This window comes from Acanthopagrus latus, chromosome 17, assembly GCF_904848185.1.
Source record: "Acanthopagrus latus isolate v.2019 chromosome 17, fAcaLat1.1, whole genome shotgun sequence".
NCBI classification, from domain to species: Eukaryota; Metazoa; Chordata; class Actinopteri; order Spariformes; family Sparidae; genus Acanthopagrus; species Acanthopagrus latus.
The window spans coordinates 26,372,903-26,391,353 of NC_051055.1; the positions used below are offsets into that span (position 1 = coordinate 26,372,903).

The 18,451-nt window shown below is 41.0% G+C and overlaps 1 protein-coding gene across 1 annotated transcript; it reads right to left on the reverse strand.

The window, feature by feature from the left end:
• Nucleotides 1-697: 697 nt before the first annotated feature.
• Nucleotides 698-18,137, reverse strand: smg5 (SMG5 nonsense mediated mRNA decay factor). Its single transcript, XM_037072829.1, has 22 exons — nucleotides 17,687-18,137; nucleotides 17,198-17,296; nucleotides 15,476-15,599; nucleotides 14,569-14,725; nucleotides 13,614-13,703; nucleotides 13,172-13,261; nucleotides 12,132-12,210; nucleotides 11,920-12,045; nucleotides 11,086-11,154; nucleotides 9,944-10,170; nucleotides 8,731-8,868; nucleotides 7,452-8,372; nucleotides 7,143-7,312; nucleotides 6,982-7,057; nucleotides 6,308-6,483; nucleotides 4,975-5,133; nucleotides 4,689-4,748; nucleotides 4,138-4,297; nucleotides 3,787-3,877; nucleotides 3,466-3,540; nucleotides 3,221-3,359; nucleotides 698-2,124 (listed from the first exon to the last, which is right to left on the reverse strand). Exons 1-22 carry the CDS (start codon nucleotides 17,749-17,751, stop codon nucleotides 2,041-2,043), a joined length of 3,375 nt encoding a protein of 1,124 aa, XP_036928724.1. The 5' UTR covers nucleotides 17,752-18,137; the 3' UTR covers nucleotides 698-2,040.
• Between the last annotated feature and the right edge of the window lie 314 nt (nucleotides 18,138-18,451).

The following is an 18,451-nucleotide window of genomic DNA, read 5'->3' on the forward strand; positions in this document are numbered from 1 at the left end:
ACAACGAAACCCCAGCTAAAGAAGTTCAGTTGGGGTAATAGGAATGCACATTTATGGGTCCAGAGTGTCGGATTTAGTGGCATTAGCAGTGAAGTTTAACCAACAAAATCCCCTTTCGAAGCAGGTAAAAATGTAAAAGGCCTTCTCTAGAGCCACCGTTTTGTTTGTCTGCTCTGGGATACCGTACAATATAATCTGATTGACTGATAACATGCTTTATTACCGCTTCTTGTGGTCCAGCATATTACAGCGAACAGCCAACAATTAAAAAAACAGAGAGACAGGCTTCAAAGTGTAAACACTACTCAACTGTGCTCCAGTGTTACAGCGACGGATACGTGCAGACAGCAGAATGTAGCCTATTAAAGTTAAACTGGTTATGAAGCGAAAGAAAAGAAGAAAACAAGATGATCATTTAGAAGATGATGAATTAAGGAGTCGCAGCGTGAGACAAAAACCTGCTCTGCAAAGTTCACATTGTCTCACCATCGTCAACTTTTGTCCACAAGGGTCAGAACCAATAAACAATGAATAATCCCTGCAGCAGTCTCAAATAAAAAATATTGGATAACTTCAAGAAAATATATTAATCCAAGCACTTTCAATGACCCAGGTCTTTTATGTATATTTCCAAAAAACGTTCAATGTCTTCAATTCACAAACTTGGAATAGAGGACTAATAAGAAGACAGAAGTCATCATGTCATACGAGTTTCTTTTTATTGTTCAATGCATGGCCACACACATATACTTGTTTTCTTTTGCACTGTGCAAGATGGGACAGTCACTATGGTAATGGTGATGTAGACGGGACACATTGTAGGAGTTTACAGGGGCCCAAACACAACCCACATTCCTCTGGGAAAGTCAGCTGGCCCCCCTTCTCTTCTGAGTCTCCTCTGTGACGAGCTACAACACGAGGCTCGTCAACTTCTACCTCCCTCCTCTCTCTGACACGGCACCTTGTTAAATAAATTTGGGATTATACCTTTTTTTTTTTTTTTTTAATATTCAGAACTGCAGGACTTGTTCAGTGGATCAACACACGACAACAACCCCTTCCCTTTCCCTTAACATTCTTTCATATCATTCAGATTTAGCTTACAAAAAAGCAAAATAAACATCATTTGGGTACAAAAATAAAATCCAAATTAAAACTTTCAAACAGGGCAACACCTGTCGTGTTTTTTTTTTTCCTCTTCTTTTTCTCATACAGAGATAGCACAATACATAAGTCACTGGTCACAAAAGTACACTGCAAATAAAGAAAAAACAAAACCAAAGTAATTTTTTTCAAAAAAGCCACAGAGGAAAGAAACCGATTCTGGAGATGTGTACATTTTTCCTCCTCAACGTTTCCTAGAGGCCTATGAGCTATGAGACGCCTGGTTTGTTTTGAGCCTCGGGTGTCAGGTGGACGGAGGTTCCCTCCATCTTAAAGTTGTCGTCATGCACCCTCGGCTTTCCAAAACCGCCTACCGGACTCGCACATTCTTAACCCTGTTTCTCGAATACAGACTGAAGGGAAAAGGGAGGAGGGAACAGAAATCCAAACCACTGCTCTAAATATCTATATGGATTCATCTGAGCATGAGTGTGTTTATGTGTTTGTGTTTGTGTGCGCGGTTTCTCTCTCGACACGTATGTACTCGTTTGCTAACATATACAGTGTATTCCTGGTTAGGGTGTGAACCAGGGGCACTTAAATGTTGTGTAGCGTTCCCCCACCGTCTCCGCACCCCGACCACTAGGGGTCACTCTTTATGTTAAAGGGATGGGAGTTGGAGGTGGGATATCTGCTGTTTCTTAGAGCGCCGTTTCGCCCCGCACTTCTCTTTTTATTTTTTTTACTCCTCTGTTTTTAACTTTTCCACCCCTCCGAGCTTTAACTCCTTCCTACGATTCAGCTTTCTTTTGAGTTGGTTTTTGCCTTTGGAGACGCAGATACACACAGAGCAAAAGAGTGGGAGAGAGAGAGAGGGAGCGAGTGTTGTGATCGATCAGCTGTTCGCAGCGCCGACAGCTGCCCCCGTTTGACCTCTCAGCCAATCTCCTTCCACTGCCGGTAGAACTCCACGATGTTCTTCAGCTCCATGCCCGCCGAGCCCGCTGCCTGGATCGCCGCCTGGCAGTGAAGCAGACACAGATATGCAAATAAATACAAAACATACGAGATATGAAACCTGTCCTCAAATGTGTCTTAGGCATCACTGCCAATGCAAATGTTCTCTAACACTAATCTATTTATAAGTCATAAGATTCAAAACTTCTGTCAAATCTCATGAAAATCTTCAGAACAAAGTGTCTGTGTGCTTAAAGTGCTTGTTGTTAGCGTCTTTAAATTTTCGTGACATCAAAATAGAAGTTTTTCATTAATCAAACCATCGTCTATACACAAGTAGCAGGCCCAGCATTGAAAAGTTTTTATGTAGACATTCTTAAAAAGGTAATTTGGGGTTTGCCATTTCCAGGAAAATACTTCTAAAATGTTGATGACTCACCCAGCACTCAGAATAGATGCTGCCAATGAAACACTTTTTAGAATTCTTGTCTCTGTGATTTATAGAGTTTCCTGATGGACAGTAACAAGTAACCATTAACTGCTTCTAACTGTGGTCATGTTTCCGCTGTTATCCCTTTTGAAAAGATGAAGAACTTCTCACCCTCTGTTATGACAACACGGCTTAGTTTTTGCTGGATCCTGCCACAGACTAACCGAGACCCCCTAGACTGGGAATGCTATTTGATTGGTTCCAGCACCTCATTTGTCACAATCCAAGTCTGTATGTATATTTTGTGTCAAACTGAATGTCATCTATGTCTTTTAATTTAATTCAGGTTACTTGTTAATCATTTTTTTGCCTTCACTGGATTTTGATGTAATTTTTTTCTTAAACAGGCAAAGACGGGAGCGGTCAGATCCTGCACTGACGCCTGAAGCCTGATAGTTCTGCAAACGTCACATGAGCTACACTGGCATGTGGTTTAGTGCTTCTTGGTGTAAACATTTTTACATACAATTACTGTAAGCCCTACAAACAAGTGACCATTGACAACACGGATAGATAGCTATCGTTGGCAAGAAGGCAAAAAAAACATAAGATATCTTATATCTTTTGAGAAAATGAGCATTATCTCAAGGACAGAGCAGTTTAGACACATTCCAGCGAGGACTGCACTCGTTCAAAAATAGAGCAAAAACTGAAATCCGAGTGACCGACCTTCATTGCTGCTGACTGAGTGCACAGTTCTTCCACTTGATGGCCAGTCAGAATGGTCACCATCCCGGCTGTGTCTTCATCTCCGTTGCTCTGGGAGACTGTTAGCTGACGACAACTGTCCACCATCTTGTATAAATGCCTAGACATTAAAAAAAAGAGGAACAATCAAAACAGAAGTCATTCTCATCCAATGTGCGTGATCGAAAATTAAACAGAGGTAAGTATAGAAAGTGAGCCAGGTTTACCAGGCTTCGATGTCCTGACGTTTAAGCTTATCTCTCTCAAAACTTCGACCCGACTCCTTCTGGCAGCGTATGTACCTACAGAGGGATACAATACAGAATATTTAAGAAAAAGGTTTGTGTTCTTGGACAGAAGTGCAGAGGGAAGCTCCATCAGTCGTCATATATATATATATATATATATATATATATATATATATATATATATATATATATATATATATATATATATATATATATATATATATATATATATATATATATATATATATATATATATATATATATATATATATATATATATATATAAAAAAAAACACCCACCGGTTGCCTTTGCGAAATTCAGACTCCAGGAAGCGGATGCCGTCCCTCGCACCAGCAATTTCCTTCTTCAACCTGTCAAGTCCATCAATCACTAAAACACAGAAGCAGAACAAGTTAAGTACCTAAGCAAACAGTCCCTCAATAAAAAAGACTGACTCAGAAACCGACTATGTGAAAAGACAGAAGCTCAAGTTTGACTTTTTTGGTTTAATATCATGATTTCATGTCAGTGTTTTTTAACATTTAGCGTCATACGACTTACTTTCTCTGTGCTGCTATTCAGTTTTACTGCACTGGACAGCAGGTTGGCACATTTTGTCAGCCAGACAGAGGATGAAGCTGTGCACTGACCTGTCCGTGGGATGATGATGATGAAGCAGCCGCTGCCGGCCAGCTGCCGGATGATGTTCAGATGCTGGCAGAGAGCAGCTGTGTCTGGCACCAGGTAGGGAGACATGGACGACTGGGCCTTGGGCTGCTGGAGGCTGCCCTCTAGCTGCGACACCTCTAACTACAAGGAAAGACAGACAGTGAGAACAAACAACTGATGAAGGGCAATTAATGTTAGATGTGTATGTGCCTGTGATTGTAATTACAGAACTATGACTAGCTTCAGGTTCCTGAGTTTGCCAGATGATTTTAATGAGTGTTGATCTGGCAGGTTCTTGTTAATACAAACTGACTCATATGCCTCTGAGCAAACATTATTCCTCATAAAAGCACATATCCAAACAGAAGTCAATCTTAAACTCAATTTAAAAAAAAGGCACTCCATCATCTTTCTGTACTTTTTTTGTACTCAAAAGAAAGATGGAAAAAAAAATGTTTTGATTCCATTATTGTGTCTTATACTGAGTCGACAGTCAGTGTGAACAGTCAGTGGACAGAGCAGTGATAAGAACCTGAAGTCGAAGCTGGGCCATGTCCCTCATTAAGCGATTTCGACGAGCTTCCTCCTCCGCCTGGAAAAAAAGATAACGAGAGTCAACATTCAATGGAACAGCTGCTTTGCTCACAAGTAAAAAACATTCTGATTCATTAATTAAACAAATAGTCTTCCCATCTATTTAGGTCAACAGTTATGAAACCAAACCAGTTTGACTGTATAAAAGGACCCACTGAACAATGAGATTTGACTGAATGGCACCACCCAGTGGTTCTTCTGGTCACTGTTCACATGTCACTCACCATTCGGAACTGGGCCTTGGCCTGCTGCACCAGATTGTCCTCTTCGGTCTGGCTGATGCTGGTGAAGATGCCCGCCTCCGGGTTGAAGTGCAGCACGTTGCCCTGGAGTTTTGTTAGGAAGTGGCCAAAACTGCGAATGCAACACACTCGCACCACACACTAATAAAAAGACAAAGAAAGAAAGTTTTTAAAACTTTAATATCATGCATGCTAAATACAAAAAAAATAAATACATGCTACTGTGATGTAAATGTAAATGTGATGTTAATAAGTAAAATTTGACCACATTAACTTGGTAAAATGATAATATGTTAATGTTGTGTTTTGGGGTTGTGCTTTCCCCCAAGATGCCAAAAATGCCATTAATTCATGCAGGTTTTAGTTGAGCCCTTTCCTTCTCCAAGCACTACGACATAGTGACATGCAGATTAATACACATTTTAACACTGCCGATGGAGAAGCCCTTATGATTTGTCAGCAAATTCTGAAACAGATATTTTTTCTAGGCAACAAAGACTTGATATGATTTTGGGCTTCTACATTTCTACATTTCCTTCATCAGTTTATCTGCAGATTGTTTTTAATTTACCAATGAAGTCTTTGTTAATTAATTTCCCACAGTCTACCTGATATAGTTTATTTTACAGTATTTATTCATCCATTCATATTATTTTGTCTTTTGTGAGAAGCAATTAAGGTGATACAGCTATCATTTTGATGTACAATTCTGTCGTATAACAATGGTTAAATTGAATCTTTAATCCTAGACAGATTATTTTCATTATCAATCAAACTGCAGGTTGAGAGAGCCACCACAGTTTATTAAACCCAGGTGTGATGGACATCAGCACTAACAATTCCAAGGATACATGTCAGGTGGAGAATACCAAAGGCTAAAGGAGGCATCTTTAGTAACGCCACCTTTTCATATGAGCTTATTACATTTTATATATTTTGCTGCATATAATTGCTTGTGAAGTTGGACCAGTACTTTAGATCACTATTACATAAGAAAAACAGAATCAGCAGAAGTGAAGATTTTGAGTAAAATAGTTTGGGATTCTGTGTAAAAGTTCTCCCAAAATTTCAGTAATTACAAAGACATCGTACACTTAAAATAGCTTTGTTAACGATGAACATATTGTGTTGATATTGGCAGACTTACTGGCATAAAAAGAGGCAACACAACTTGCAAAATCCTGTGTCATGATTCTGAAATAACAGGCTGGTAATTCACATGGTGGAGCTGATGCCTTTTGTGTTTCTAGTGTTTAACCAATATTGAACGTGTAAAAGCTGAATCCTGTGTGTGAGTGTGTGTGAGTGTGTGTACCTCCTGTAGGGAGCTGAGGGAGGGGTTGCGGCGAGTGAAATCAAGGCGCCGGTGTGCTACGCTGAGAGCAGGCAGGTGCCGCAGAGCCAAATCCTCAGGCAGCAGCAGACTCTGGACCAACCCAGGCTGCTCGCACTCATTTAACAGTTCTGTCACCTCTGCGTTCAGACCGAGCTCTGCAGAAACACACATGGATAAATAAATAAGTGATCACTAGACTCAGAGCACAGTCATTAGTCACTAAAAGTCACATGGGGAGAGAGATATTCAGCGTGAGAGCCGAGTGTTATCTCTGTACTGTGTGCACTCACTTAACAAACAGTGCTGAGGTCAGAGCTTGGAGATACGGACCAAATTAACTTCATCAATTAAAAACATCTACTTAGATGGACAAGTGCATGTTGATAATTATAACATTAAACAGCATGGATAAAAAATGATGCATATTAGACCAAGTAATAGTACTGCTAATGACAAAAATACAATTAAGAGGAATGGGACTGTTCTTTGGCCACTCATTGAAAGGAGGAACATACTTCTTGCAGAGAGTCAAGTGTGTCAAAGGACATTTTAGTATTCCCAGTGGGAACAAATACCAAGACACTGCCATCCTGTGCCTCCTGAGCTACACAGGAGTATAAATATCTATGCGGCGCAGTCTATCACTAACTCACCAGCCTCGAGCATCTTGCTGCCATCTGGTAGCAGGTTGAGCAGCACAGACAGTCGGTTCCACAGGCTTTGAGAGCTCTGCAGAGAGAGAGAGGCGGTCTGTTAGATGCAGCCCTAAAATGTCAATGTTTCACAAAAAAAGCAGTACAATCTTCCCCCTCACCTGAGCACACATGAGGATAATGTCGGTGTTTGTCCTTAGCCAATCAATAAACACCTTCACCACCTGGATCAGCCCCTGATTGGTCAGAATCTCCAGCTTCTCTAGGAGGGTTTTCTCGCTGGGTATGGATTGAGAGCTGTGTTGGCTGCCCTCCGAATCAGAGTCCAAATCTAAAAGGAGGTGACACAAAGAGAGAGGAGTTTAATTTCAACTATGTAACATTAGGAATTTTTTGTAAATCCACTGAACAGATGACACAAAAAAGACTTTACAAGGTTACAGGTGACATTGATGCTAAAAGCGCATTACCATTTTCATTGGTTCCATTGGCAGTACCAGGGTTAATATCGCAGGGTGAATCCCCAGGAGGTGGCGGCGTCTCTTGGGAGGGGGGGGCAGAGGCGTCAGTTGGGGTGGGAATGCCCGAAGTAGACGAGGTTTGAGGCCTCAACAACATGTTGCTGAAGGTTGGCGCCAGGCGGAAGCAGCGTTTTGCCTGGAAGAGTTGTGAAGACATGGCCTGGAGGTTACTGCTGATGCTGGAGTCGGCAGGCATGAGAGGTCCGTTAGTGGTCGGAGGCGTGTCACCATCCCTGTCGACTCCTTCTTCCTTGGGTTGGTCTTCATCTTCCTCTTCGTCCTGGTGCTCCCGTGCCTGACCCTCCAAGTTGTCTGAGTTTTCCGTGTCCTCGATGTCTTCCAGGTCTGAGCGAGACTCCTGGCTGTTCATGTCCGAGTCGGTCTCCACATCGAACGCCGTTCCTCCTTCCTCCTCCTCTTCCTCTGAGCCACTCCCCCAGCTGCCCTCCTCGCCCAGGTGGTCTCTCTTGTTCTCCTTCCTGATAGGTGGAGGATTAGGCGGGGTTCCTGTTGTGGTGCCACCTGTTGAATCAGTGTGCCCCCTCCTCTCGTCATCGTCATCTTCATCCTCTTCGCTCTCGAAGCCTTCGCTCAGGTCGCTCTCATCCTCACCTCGAGTGTCCTTACGGGCACAGCGGCGTCGGCGGAGTCTAGACAAGCGGGTGTACTTCTTCTTCTGTCTCTGTTTCTCTTCCTCCAATTTGCGCTGTTCTTCCATGCTATGCTTTTTGGCAGCCACCCTCTCACAGCCATCTTCATCTTTCTCCTCCTCCTCCTCCTCGTCTTCTTGCTCCAGGGAGCCATTCTGTAGAGGCTTCTCGTCAGTGCGATCTGCCGGTGGAGCTGACAAATCCCTCATCTCCAGGTCATCTAGACAGAAGAAACACTCACTTTGTTTTTGTCTTCATCCAAGTTCTTAAATACAGACTTTACTTTACAAAACAAATGTTCTCCACTGGGATATTCTAAAATGAACAGATCAGAAAGATTGAATAAATGTGTTCAACTTTATATTACTCTCGACTTGTAAAACCTTCAATACTTCTGTAGCTCTACAATACGAAAACATTTTAAACCACAAAAACCATCCCTAACTTAAATCCTCTGGGATATTGCTGATGGATATGCTGAGTAAGAATTGATCTACGCGCATGATACTGGCTGGAAGACTTCCCAACCTGGAGTGACTATTTTTTCCCCCTCTCCTTATATGGGTTTCCTCTCTCACCTGTGGCGTCAGTGTGGAGTGGAGGCACCTGGCTCTCCGCTTCCTCCAGTTCAGCCTGCAGCCGGATGTTGACGTGGTTGACCAGATGGGAGAAGAGCGCCAGAGTAAAAGCTATGGATGCACTGTACTGCTTTGAACCTGAAGACACAAAACAACATGCGTTAGTCCAAAATAATTATTTACACCAAAATGTGTCCCTCTGGTGTATACCAACAAATGTCAAAGACAGCATTTACCAGAGTGGTACATGTCAATAAATGTACAGATAAATATTTGAGCAAAATCAGCAAATACTGTTCCTTAAATCAGTCTCTCCTTGTGTCTGTTATTGCAAAGCTGCTCTGTAACTACTAACATGTCATGTCTGTGCTTGCTTGTGGTTGCATTGTTCGTCTTTATTTTGTTGTTCTGTAACCTGATCTGCTTCTATTGCTGCCCATGTATTTCACTCTCTGTTACTTTATCTACGTGTCTTTGCCATCATGGTTGTGATTTAACATTGTTTCTTGATTTAGGGTTGCCAACTTTACACCTGGCAAGAAACTACAGATGAAAATTGCCCTCTTGGCTACTTCTGGCATATTTATAGTATTGTTCATTAATATGATGACATGTATTGTAATATTGTTGTTAATGACAAGACATAGTTTGTTCACCAGAGAGTACTGATAAGTGTATTTCTTCAATTTTCAAATGTTCTGCAAACAACATTTCATTTAATTAAGCTGTTAAAAATACTTATTCAAAGTGTTTGTTATGGTTGTGTGAAAATATCTACCAATATGTCCTTATCAGATGTTTTACGTTTCAAATATCAACATTTATATTGGCCTCAGAAATTCTGTATCAGTGGAGATAAAAAATAAAACATTTCTGTAAATCATCAAAAACCTAAAGATGTTTTTTTTTCAGATTTATATTTTTAAATTTCAAGTTTGTGTCCAAACTTCTCTTTGGGAGTCAGTCCATCACAGATCCCCTTGTGATGGCAAAAAACATGAAAACTTTAGTGGGTGTTTTGGAGAGAGTTGTGTGAGTGTTTGGCTAGTTAACTGAAGAGCTTCACAAAAATAAAATCAAGTCTGGCTGGTATCTTCTTCCTCTTCTACTTATCATTCTAATCCTCATTTGATTAAGCCTTCTGAAGATGATACTGAAATGGAATTTTTAAGAATAATAATAAAAAAAAACAAGTTATTGTTGGTTCACTCACCTCCCCTCTTCAGGCTGTGCACCACCATCAGACAAGTGACCACCATCTTGAAGACGAGCGTGTCAGGCAGCACAGGGCAGGAACTATCTGCATGCTGCTGCTCCTCCTCTTCCTCGCTGGGGGAGTGGTGAGCGCCGCCGTGTGTCGGCGGTGGCAGGTAAAACAGCACCAGGTTAAAATCCTCCAGCACCGACTGGCAGAGTGACGTCAGCTCTGTCTCCATCAGACTACAGACAGACAGACAGACAAAGGGGGGAAGGCAACATTATTAATATGGAGGACGCAATAAAAATTCAAGGTAAAACAATCAATACTTCAAGAACAACACTGTAGGGGTTCAGGGGTACACGGAGGACAACCAGGTTTTATGATATGCTTGTTTTCCCTGTCCTTTATATTTGCTCATGAACTGCAAGCACATTATACTGGTGTTAAATCAGTTTGTTTGAACAGTTTTACAGGCAGGAAGACTCTGCCTGGTGAAGTGTAAACATCTGCTCAGACAATGTTTGACTTTGATATCACTGGTGCAGGTAAGAGGACAGATACTATAGATTTTGACCCTCATTAAACAGATGAAAACAGACTGTTTCAACATAAAAATGGTTACGTTTTAAAAATACTTAACCAAAGGTTCACTGCTGCTGTTGACTGAGTTCTAAAACCTTGTTCACATGGAAGGTCATGTGATAATGTCCGTCAGTGCAAATCAGCATGTCTGTGATTTGGAGTTGTACTTCTAGATTTTAACTGAGTAAGTAACAGATAAGAGATTTGGTTGCGTCTCATAAAATATTGAGCAAGAATCCCCAGCTGTGCAGTGAGATAGGCTCTACTGATGTTTGAAAGTGATAACAGAGAAGGTTAGCAACAGCAACAGAAGGTGCCACATTCAAGTACAGCCATAATGCATCTTTAACTTGATTTTAAATGAGCTGCAAATGTGTATTCATAAGGAGGTTTTACACAAATCTTGACATCAAATTCAGGAGATAATGTCAGTAAATTAGGGTAAAGTACAGAATTTGCAAATGTGCCCCAAGAAACACAAATGATGGTGATTAATTCTAAACCCGATGAGATCCCCTGCAAATAGCACTAAAAACTTTGGGGGAAAAAAGGAGGACAGCAGATACACTCACCTGTTCTTGGGCTGCAGCAGGCTCTGAAGGTACATGAAACTCACGAGGAGGCGCTTAATGTCTTTTGATCTGCAGAAAAAGTCATAGCAGATTTTGGAAATCGGAAATAACAGATATTTTCATTTATTATAACAATATTGTAAATTAAATTTGGCAATTTTCATTTTTTGGAGACAGTGGTGTAGTGAATGCTTTTACTATTGCCCTGCAATTTTCATTCCTCTGAGTAATATTTAAAAAGAGACTGAAACCAATATGAAGTCTGTACACTAAACATCAGCAGCTGGTTGGCTTAACATTAACACAGAAAGCAGGAGGAAACAAAACAGCCCACCAGCAGTTACTTGAATTAACACGTGTGGTATCAATGTTACGTAACTCTTGGCAGATAAACAAAAATACATATTTCCCAAAATGTAGACAACAGATTTTTTAAAATTTATGATAATGTAATGCAAACTGCTGCAAAAAGTTTTCACACTGAACACACCACAGCTGAGTAATGTGTCATTATGTAAATGAAACAAAGCTGCATTGTTCTTCGGGCAAGTGGCAAAAAGAATCTGTTAATCTCATTTGCTTCGTGCACAATAGCAATTTGAATTATCCTAATGATAAATAAACTGTGCAAAACTACCAGAAATGCTTCCTTGTCTATGTCAGAGACCGTTTTAATTTAAACAAAAGCCATTATGAAAATCCATCAAACTCTGAGACTATTTTACACTGTATGAACTGGGACTGATCAGCAGTTGTGACTTCTCGAACGATCCCTTCAGATCTTTCAGCTGTGGAAGTTTTCTGTCCCTCTGACATCCTGTGTACCCTCCTCACCTTTGTCGAGACGGAGACAGCTTCTTCATCTCCTGCTTCTTCACCTGGTGGTACATCTTGGCAGCTTTGTCAAACAGGCGCTTCAGGTTGCCATAGGCACCCTCAAAGGGGGCCTCTGATTGGATGCTAGCAAAGGTGAGATATTTGTTAAAACTCTTAACTTATTGGGATGTGGATGAAGAGTTATATCACTGTACGTAAATATTCCTCACCAGCGTAGGTAGTAATAGGTTGCTTCAACATTGTAGAACTTGCTCCCTGCCAGTGTGCCCAGTTGGTTAAAAGGCATTCCTGTAAACAGGAGGAGAGACAATAGTTTTCATTTTCCAATCATCTGATGTTGAGTATCATTACCGAATGTTCACTGCTCAAAATAAAGATGATGTATTCCAAATTGTTGCATTGCTTGAAGCCAAATTGTTTCAGTAGAATGGCAGTGATGCTGCTTTATCTTTTAAACAAAATATAATTCTAACATTTAATAACTTCACAGAGAAAACCTGAAACATGACTTTATGTGTCCTGTGGGGATAATAATAACAAGGAGGGAAAAAATGTTTAAAGGGAAGTGAATAAATAAATCAGTGAACACAAGAGTAAAGTTCAGATCGATGTACAAATTTGAACTGTCGGCACCCTTTAAAACGTATAAAACATATATAACATATTTCTTGTTTAATATGTACAAAACTCCTTGATGAAAAACAATAGTAATAGTAATATTACTAGCTCACTTGTCAAATGCCAAATTGCTGTTTTGAACTAGTTTTTTTAAACAGATTAAACAAACAAGAAGTTGGATGTTATCTAGTGAGCTTCTCATAGTCCCTCAGTCTTTATGCTACGCTAACCTGCAGCAGGCTCTACCTATATATTTGTACAGAGATGAGTGGTATGGATCCAACTCTCAGCCAATGTGTGTGTTTCCTACGATGTTAAAGCATTTCCCCAAAGTAGTATTTGAACGCAAAATGTATTTGCAATCTAAACATCACTTTCTTCCATGGCAACCAACAGAATTCATACTTGTCAGCGACGTTTTTCAGTTGCTTTTTCTGTCTACTGGCATTTCATAAATTTGTTTGTGTTGTTGCTACTAAGTGTATCACCCACGACAAAAACATCTCTGTAGCTTTTAAGAGACAAGAGTATTCCTGCCATTCTGCCAGCCAAGTCAACACAAACTTTACCAGGTTCTCTCTGACTACGGGAACAACGTGTTATTAAAAAATGTAACGTTACTGTCACTTACCCACGTGTGGCATGACAGACAAGGCCTGGTGGTAAAACCTTTCTGCCAGCTGCTCAGCCTCCACTCCAGCAAGCTCATTCTGATAACGGGCTGCAGAGGAACAAAGTAATAATTAATGCCAATAACAAGCTTATCAAATAAATACAACCACATATTTTGTGGCTCAAGTACTTCAATAAAAGTCATTAACTCGGCTAAAAAAAAAAAAGACATTATTTCATTTGCTGGTGTAATATCTAGTTAATAATGTTAGATCAATCAATATACTAATATCCCAGTATCATATAACAATAAACTAAACGGCCTCCTGCCAGTTATAGTCCATAACTCTGCCAAAATTTCCCACGCTGAATGACACACACATGCTGTCTCACACCTCTGCAAGCTGGGTAGAGAGATGAAGTAATTGTGCTCTCTAAATGCTCTATTATCACGTTATTACCTAGATCTCCCAGGTAGACCAGACAGCGATGGCAGGCCATCTGTGCCCACTCCATCTCCTTTGGGGTGGCTGACACTGGTTTCTTTCGGCCTGCGGAAGAATCAGACAATGCTTTTTTTTTCTCCTTTTCATTTCAAGCATTTAGCTGATGCACTTAGCAAAATGACTTGGAGTTATGTAACAAACGAACAAGATTGAATTCCAGGAAAGCAATAAATGTGACTGACACCACCCAGATATAACTGGCAGCACTGTTTCTCTGTTCCTAAAAGGTCTTAAAGTGCAAAATTGCTTTTGACACTATTTATTGATTAGCTCTCATGATAAGATAACGATCCCCATATTTATGTACATCTTTGTCTTGCAAAAACATGAATGTATCAAATCAGAGAGGAAGACTACAGGCTGCACAATATCACAACCTTGGGCGACCCTGCACCTGCCCACCTGTTTCTCTGTGCTCATAATAGAATGACTTGGCAATTCTCCACTTATTTGTCTGCTTTGCATAGTTCAAAGTAACATCTGATGCAAACTGAACTCAGACAACTGACACAAGAAAGACAGAAGGAAAACTATAAACAAACTGTCGTGTCAGAGGCCTTTATCAAAGCAAACATTTTCTAGACAGAAAGAGCTTTTTGAGTGAAAAGCGAACCAGCAAGCACAACACAAGGATCCTGACACTGGTGCAACAAAACAGACTTTTGCCATAAAAGTATTCTTCAAACCTGTGCTTTTTCAGTGTGACCTATCAACACATTTTTAAATAAAGATCTCCAAGTGACCACGATTTTAAAATGTAATTAATGACACGTTTGAAGTAGGGACGGGCAGACAGCCGGTTTAATAAGTCTGAATGTAACACACTCTTCTGACAAACATGCAGTAAGAGATTAGATGCGGCTCGCATGTATGAATGTTCTCCATCTGTGTCTGAATTCACAGCTCTTACCGATCAGTGGGTCTGTGACGTGGGTCCAGTCGATGCAGTCCTGCAGCTCCAGCTGGTAATGTGACTGGATGTAGAGCAGCAGGTGCTGGTAGAAACCCACGCCGGCGATCAGGTGTGTACGGTATGCACATTCAAGCGCGCTGCGACTGTGGATGTGCTGCAGTGGAAGAGAAAGAGAAGCCACGACATTATAGATATGACCAGAAGAAACACAATATACAGGACCTATGTAGCATACAAATTGCAGTTCACATTTGGACTGAAACACTAAAATATCCATGTATATAAATGACAAGCAATGGTGAAATATTTAGTGAACAAGAAAGAGAGAAAGAAAGTATCATCTTTTGTATAAACCTTGCATTCTTTTCCTCACTGAAACATGATGTCTACATTACCCAGTAATGATAATTGTTTGTTTCAAACATTCACGCAGAGATAAGGAGTGAGCTACAAAGGCCTGGTGAAACCACTTCTTCTTCTCTGAGACTATTTTTTCATTTTGAAACTTCAGAGTGAACCGAAACTGACTTGGGTAACTTTACTTGAGATTTCATGCAGCTCTCTCTTTGTATAGTTTTTCACATTTAGCAGTTATCACCAAGACCTGGTAATCAGAAAAGACTGGCTTCATATAAAATGGAGAAGTTGTTAGTCCAATACAAGAGCAAAGTACCAAAAGTTTTTTTTTTTTCTTTTTTTAGTCCACTGGGACTATCCATGCATGACATGGCCACATTCTTGGTACTCTATGAGATACGTCAAGTGCCAGTGACCACAAAACGGCAGATGTCACAGTAGAGTTAACCTTTAAGTGGCAGCCAGGATGTGAAGTCAGCTAAGAAGAGAAAAACTGTTTGGCTGACACATGCAGAGGATTTCTTTCCACAGCTGCAGGTTGAGTTACCTTCTTGTTGGTCTTGATAACCTGGATGACCTCGTAGTAAACCTTCCTCCAGAGCAGCTCCTCAGCCTTGCGGCCATAGTCAACAGGGTGGAGAAACATCAGCTTCACACAAAGCTCCCTCAGCCTAAAAAACACACATGAAGAAGAACAGATACACACAAGCATAAGTTAAGGAGGTAGTTGGGTCACCGGTTTGACAAGTGAACTAATGAGTCAACCTAGTTTCACGTAAACAATTTGGGCTATGCAGAACAGAAACACATACCAGGACACAAACGGTGGGCATTTTTTCAAGATTGAACAAATAAGCAGCAGATTAATTGAAATGAAAATAATCACTTGCTGGCAACTGACGATTCTTGTACAATCCGACAAAAAGAAATATTGTGGCATCACTAATAAGCATGCATTTCCCTTCTGTGACTCACGCTGTCTGTGTAAAATGACTCAGAATCGAGAGTTGTTGATCAGAATATTGTGAAATCTCAGTCCACACTTTGTGTGCAGCCAATGACAAGATTATGTTAATGCAGTTATGCAAGTACATGCAGTATTTCTCATTATCTCTTCTTTGAAGAGCGGCTTCTCTGCGTGGTTCATCTATTTTTCAATGCCAAAGAGGATAATATCACACTCAACAATAACATAAGCCTAACCTTGCACTGAGGTGCAAAATTATCCCTTTTACAAGATGAGTACAATATATAACTACAGTTCTTACACAAGTGGATATCCCTAAATGCAGGTGTAAATTCGTCATATAATTTCAACAATGGAATATAATAACTTTGACACTTCCAGAGGGGATCAGGGATGCAGATGCACTTGTGCTGCAGTGTCAGTGAACATGCAACAAATGATCTTTCTCATTATTGATTCAGCAATCACTGTCTTGATTAACAGATTACTCGCTTGGTCAACAAAATGTCCAGGAAAAAAAATCCCATTTAAATTTCCTCGAAATGTCAAAGGTAGCTTGTAAATGTTTGTCAGACCAACAGTCCAAAACTCAGAGATAATCAGTGTCCTATCGTATGTCACATGGGAAATATTTACAGATAGAAGTTATAGTTTGTCATCTGTAATTGAAAATGTACAGACACATGTAACCACTTACCAAAGTATTTGTCAATTAATTAGAAAATCGCTTAAGATGGATGTTGGTTGACGAAGCTCCAGCTGCAGTTTCCCCTCTGTCTCTAATACTGTGTCTATTCAGACTCATGGTCATATCGCTTTCTCACATTAACCTCATACTTCCTCTTTCGCTTTTTTTTGGTTAATCTGTAACCAGTATGAGCATAACAATGTCGGACCTCTTCACAGAGTCTGCAAACTTTCACACAGACATAAACAAGTGACTTTATTGAAACGTACGTAAGTGTTCAGCTCAGATATATCAGATGTATTTTTAATGCTATGTATGAACTGGATTGGAACAGATTTTGATAACAGGTCAGAAATATAGTCTATAAGCTCACAGAGATGCTACAGTATGAACACATGTCGGACAATAGAGAGACTGTCAGCTGAATGAACTGGAGATGACTGATTCAAATTCATGCACAGGAGAATTCATATTATGTTTAGAACAGCTGCTCAGATAACATTCAGGTTACATGTAGCCTGTGAGGTTTGAATTACACTCCTGCCTCGCCTCCACTCACACACACACACACACACACACACACACACACACACTACTGAGACAGCTGGACATACTTGTTGCGAAGGCTGATGTTCTCCGGCTTGAAGACCTCCCTGTAGGATGCTTTACTGCCGATGATGACATCCAACTTGTGTACAGACTCCACCACAGCCCTGTGTAGCGTTGGACAACACAAAGCATTAACACGATGACTGATCTTGACGACTGCGGGGGGGTTTGTCAGGAACAAATGAAGTGCTAGCCACCAAAATCCTTCCTGTTTCATTTCACTGTAACGAGGGCGCTAATGACAAATGAAGCTACATCATGATTTCACGAGCTAACACGAGCTACACCAGCCGATAGCAAGATGTAGCTGGTGTTACACTGACAAGTATGCAGCAATGTCGGGCTTCTTATTGTCGTGACAGGTTGCTGAGTGGAAGAATAGATGGACCCTTTCTCGTGTTAGCAAACATTGATTAGCTAGCGCTACGTTAGCCAGCACAACAGCGTCCAATTAGCACCTTGGTTAGCGTCGCAAAACGGCCTCGCCAAGTTACCTGTAAAGCCGCTTGATGAGAAGGACTTTCGCCTCTGGCTCGCTGTCCTGCCCCGGTCCACTCATATTAGCGAGATGCCAGTCGTTTGATCCCACGCTCCAGCGTTCAGTCGCCGCTTCCTTCAGCCCTCCCGACACACAGTTGTCAGGGCTACTCGGGTTTGTTCCCCCGGCAGTGACCACCGTGTTGATAGCCAGCTAGCGCTAGCTATCAAGATAGTGTTAGCTTTCCTCCCTTTCCCTCCGAGTTTCTTTCGTTTCTTGTGTCCTTTGGCAAGACCCCCTCTACCCATCCGTTCTGAAAACAGGGTAGGAGGGGGCGCCCAGTAATTTACGCTCTTCCTGGTCAGCTAAAACGCTCTGATATGCTTCTTGTGTTGTTCCCCGTTCCAGCCATCGCTAGGAAGGCGGCCATTATTCCTATCAGGCAGTGACCGCCTGAATATCGCGAGACTACGGACCGTACCCGCAGACAGAACCGTGGGTTGCCAGGTCGGGTACAAATCCCTCCTTTGCGAACATCTTTATGAAAACATTCATTATCCCTCGACCTGCAAATGAGAAATTCCAAGAAAATAGACTTCTCAGAAGAAAAAAAAACACACTGAAATAACGGTATCTTATTGTTTTCAATGATATTGTTTGTGTAACAGGCAGTAATGGAATGTAACTAAGTGTATTTACTCAAGCAGACCTACTGTATTTTGCAATGTTGAGGTATTTTACTGGAATATTTCCATTTTCTGCAATATCATACTTTCACTGT

Coding starts and splice junctions, on each gene's coding strand:
- smg5 (XM_037072829.1), bottom strand. CDS start 17,751: ATGAGTGGACCGGGGCAGGACAGCGAGCCAGAGGCGAAAGTCCTTCTC. Junction 15,600..17,197: donor AACATCAGCCTTCGCAACAA/GTATGTCCAGCT, acceptor TGTGTTTTTTAG/GCTGAGGGAGCTTTGTGTGA. Junction 4,298..4,688: donor TGGCCCAGCTTCGACTTCAG/GTTCTTATCACT, acceptor CTTTCCTTGTAG/TTAGAGGTGTCGCAGCTAGA.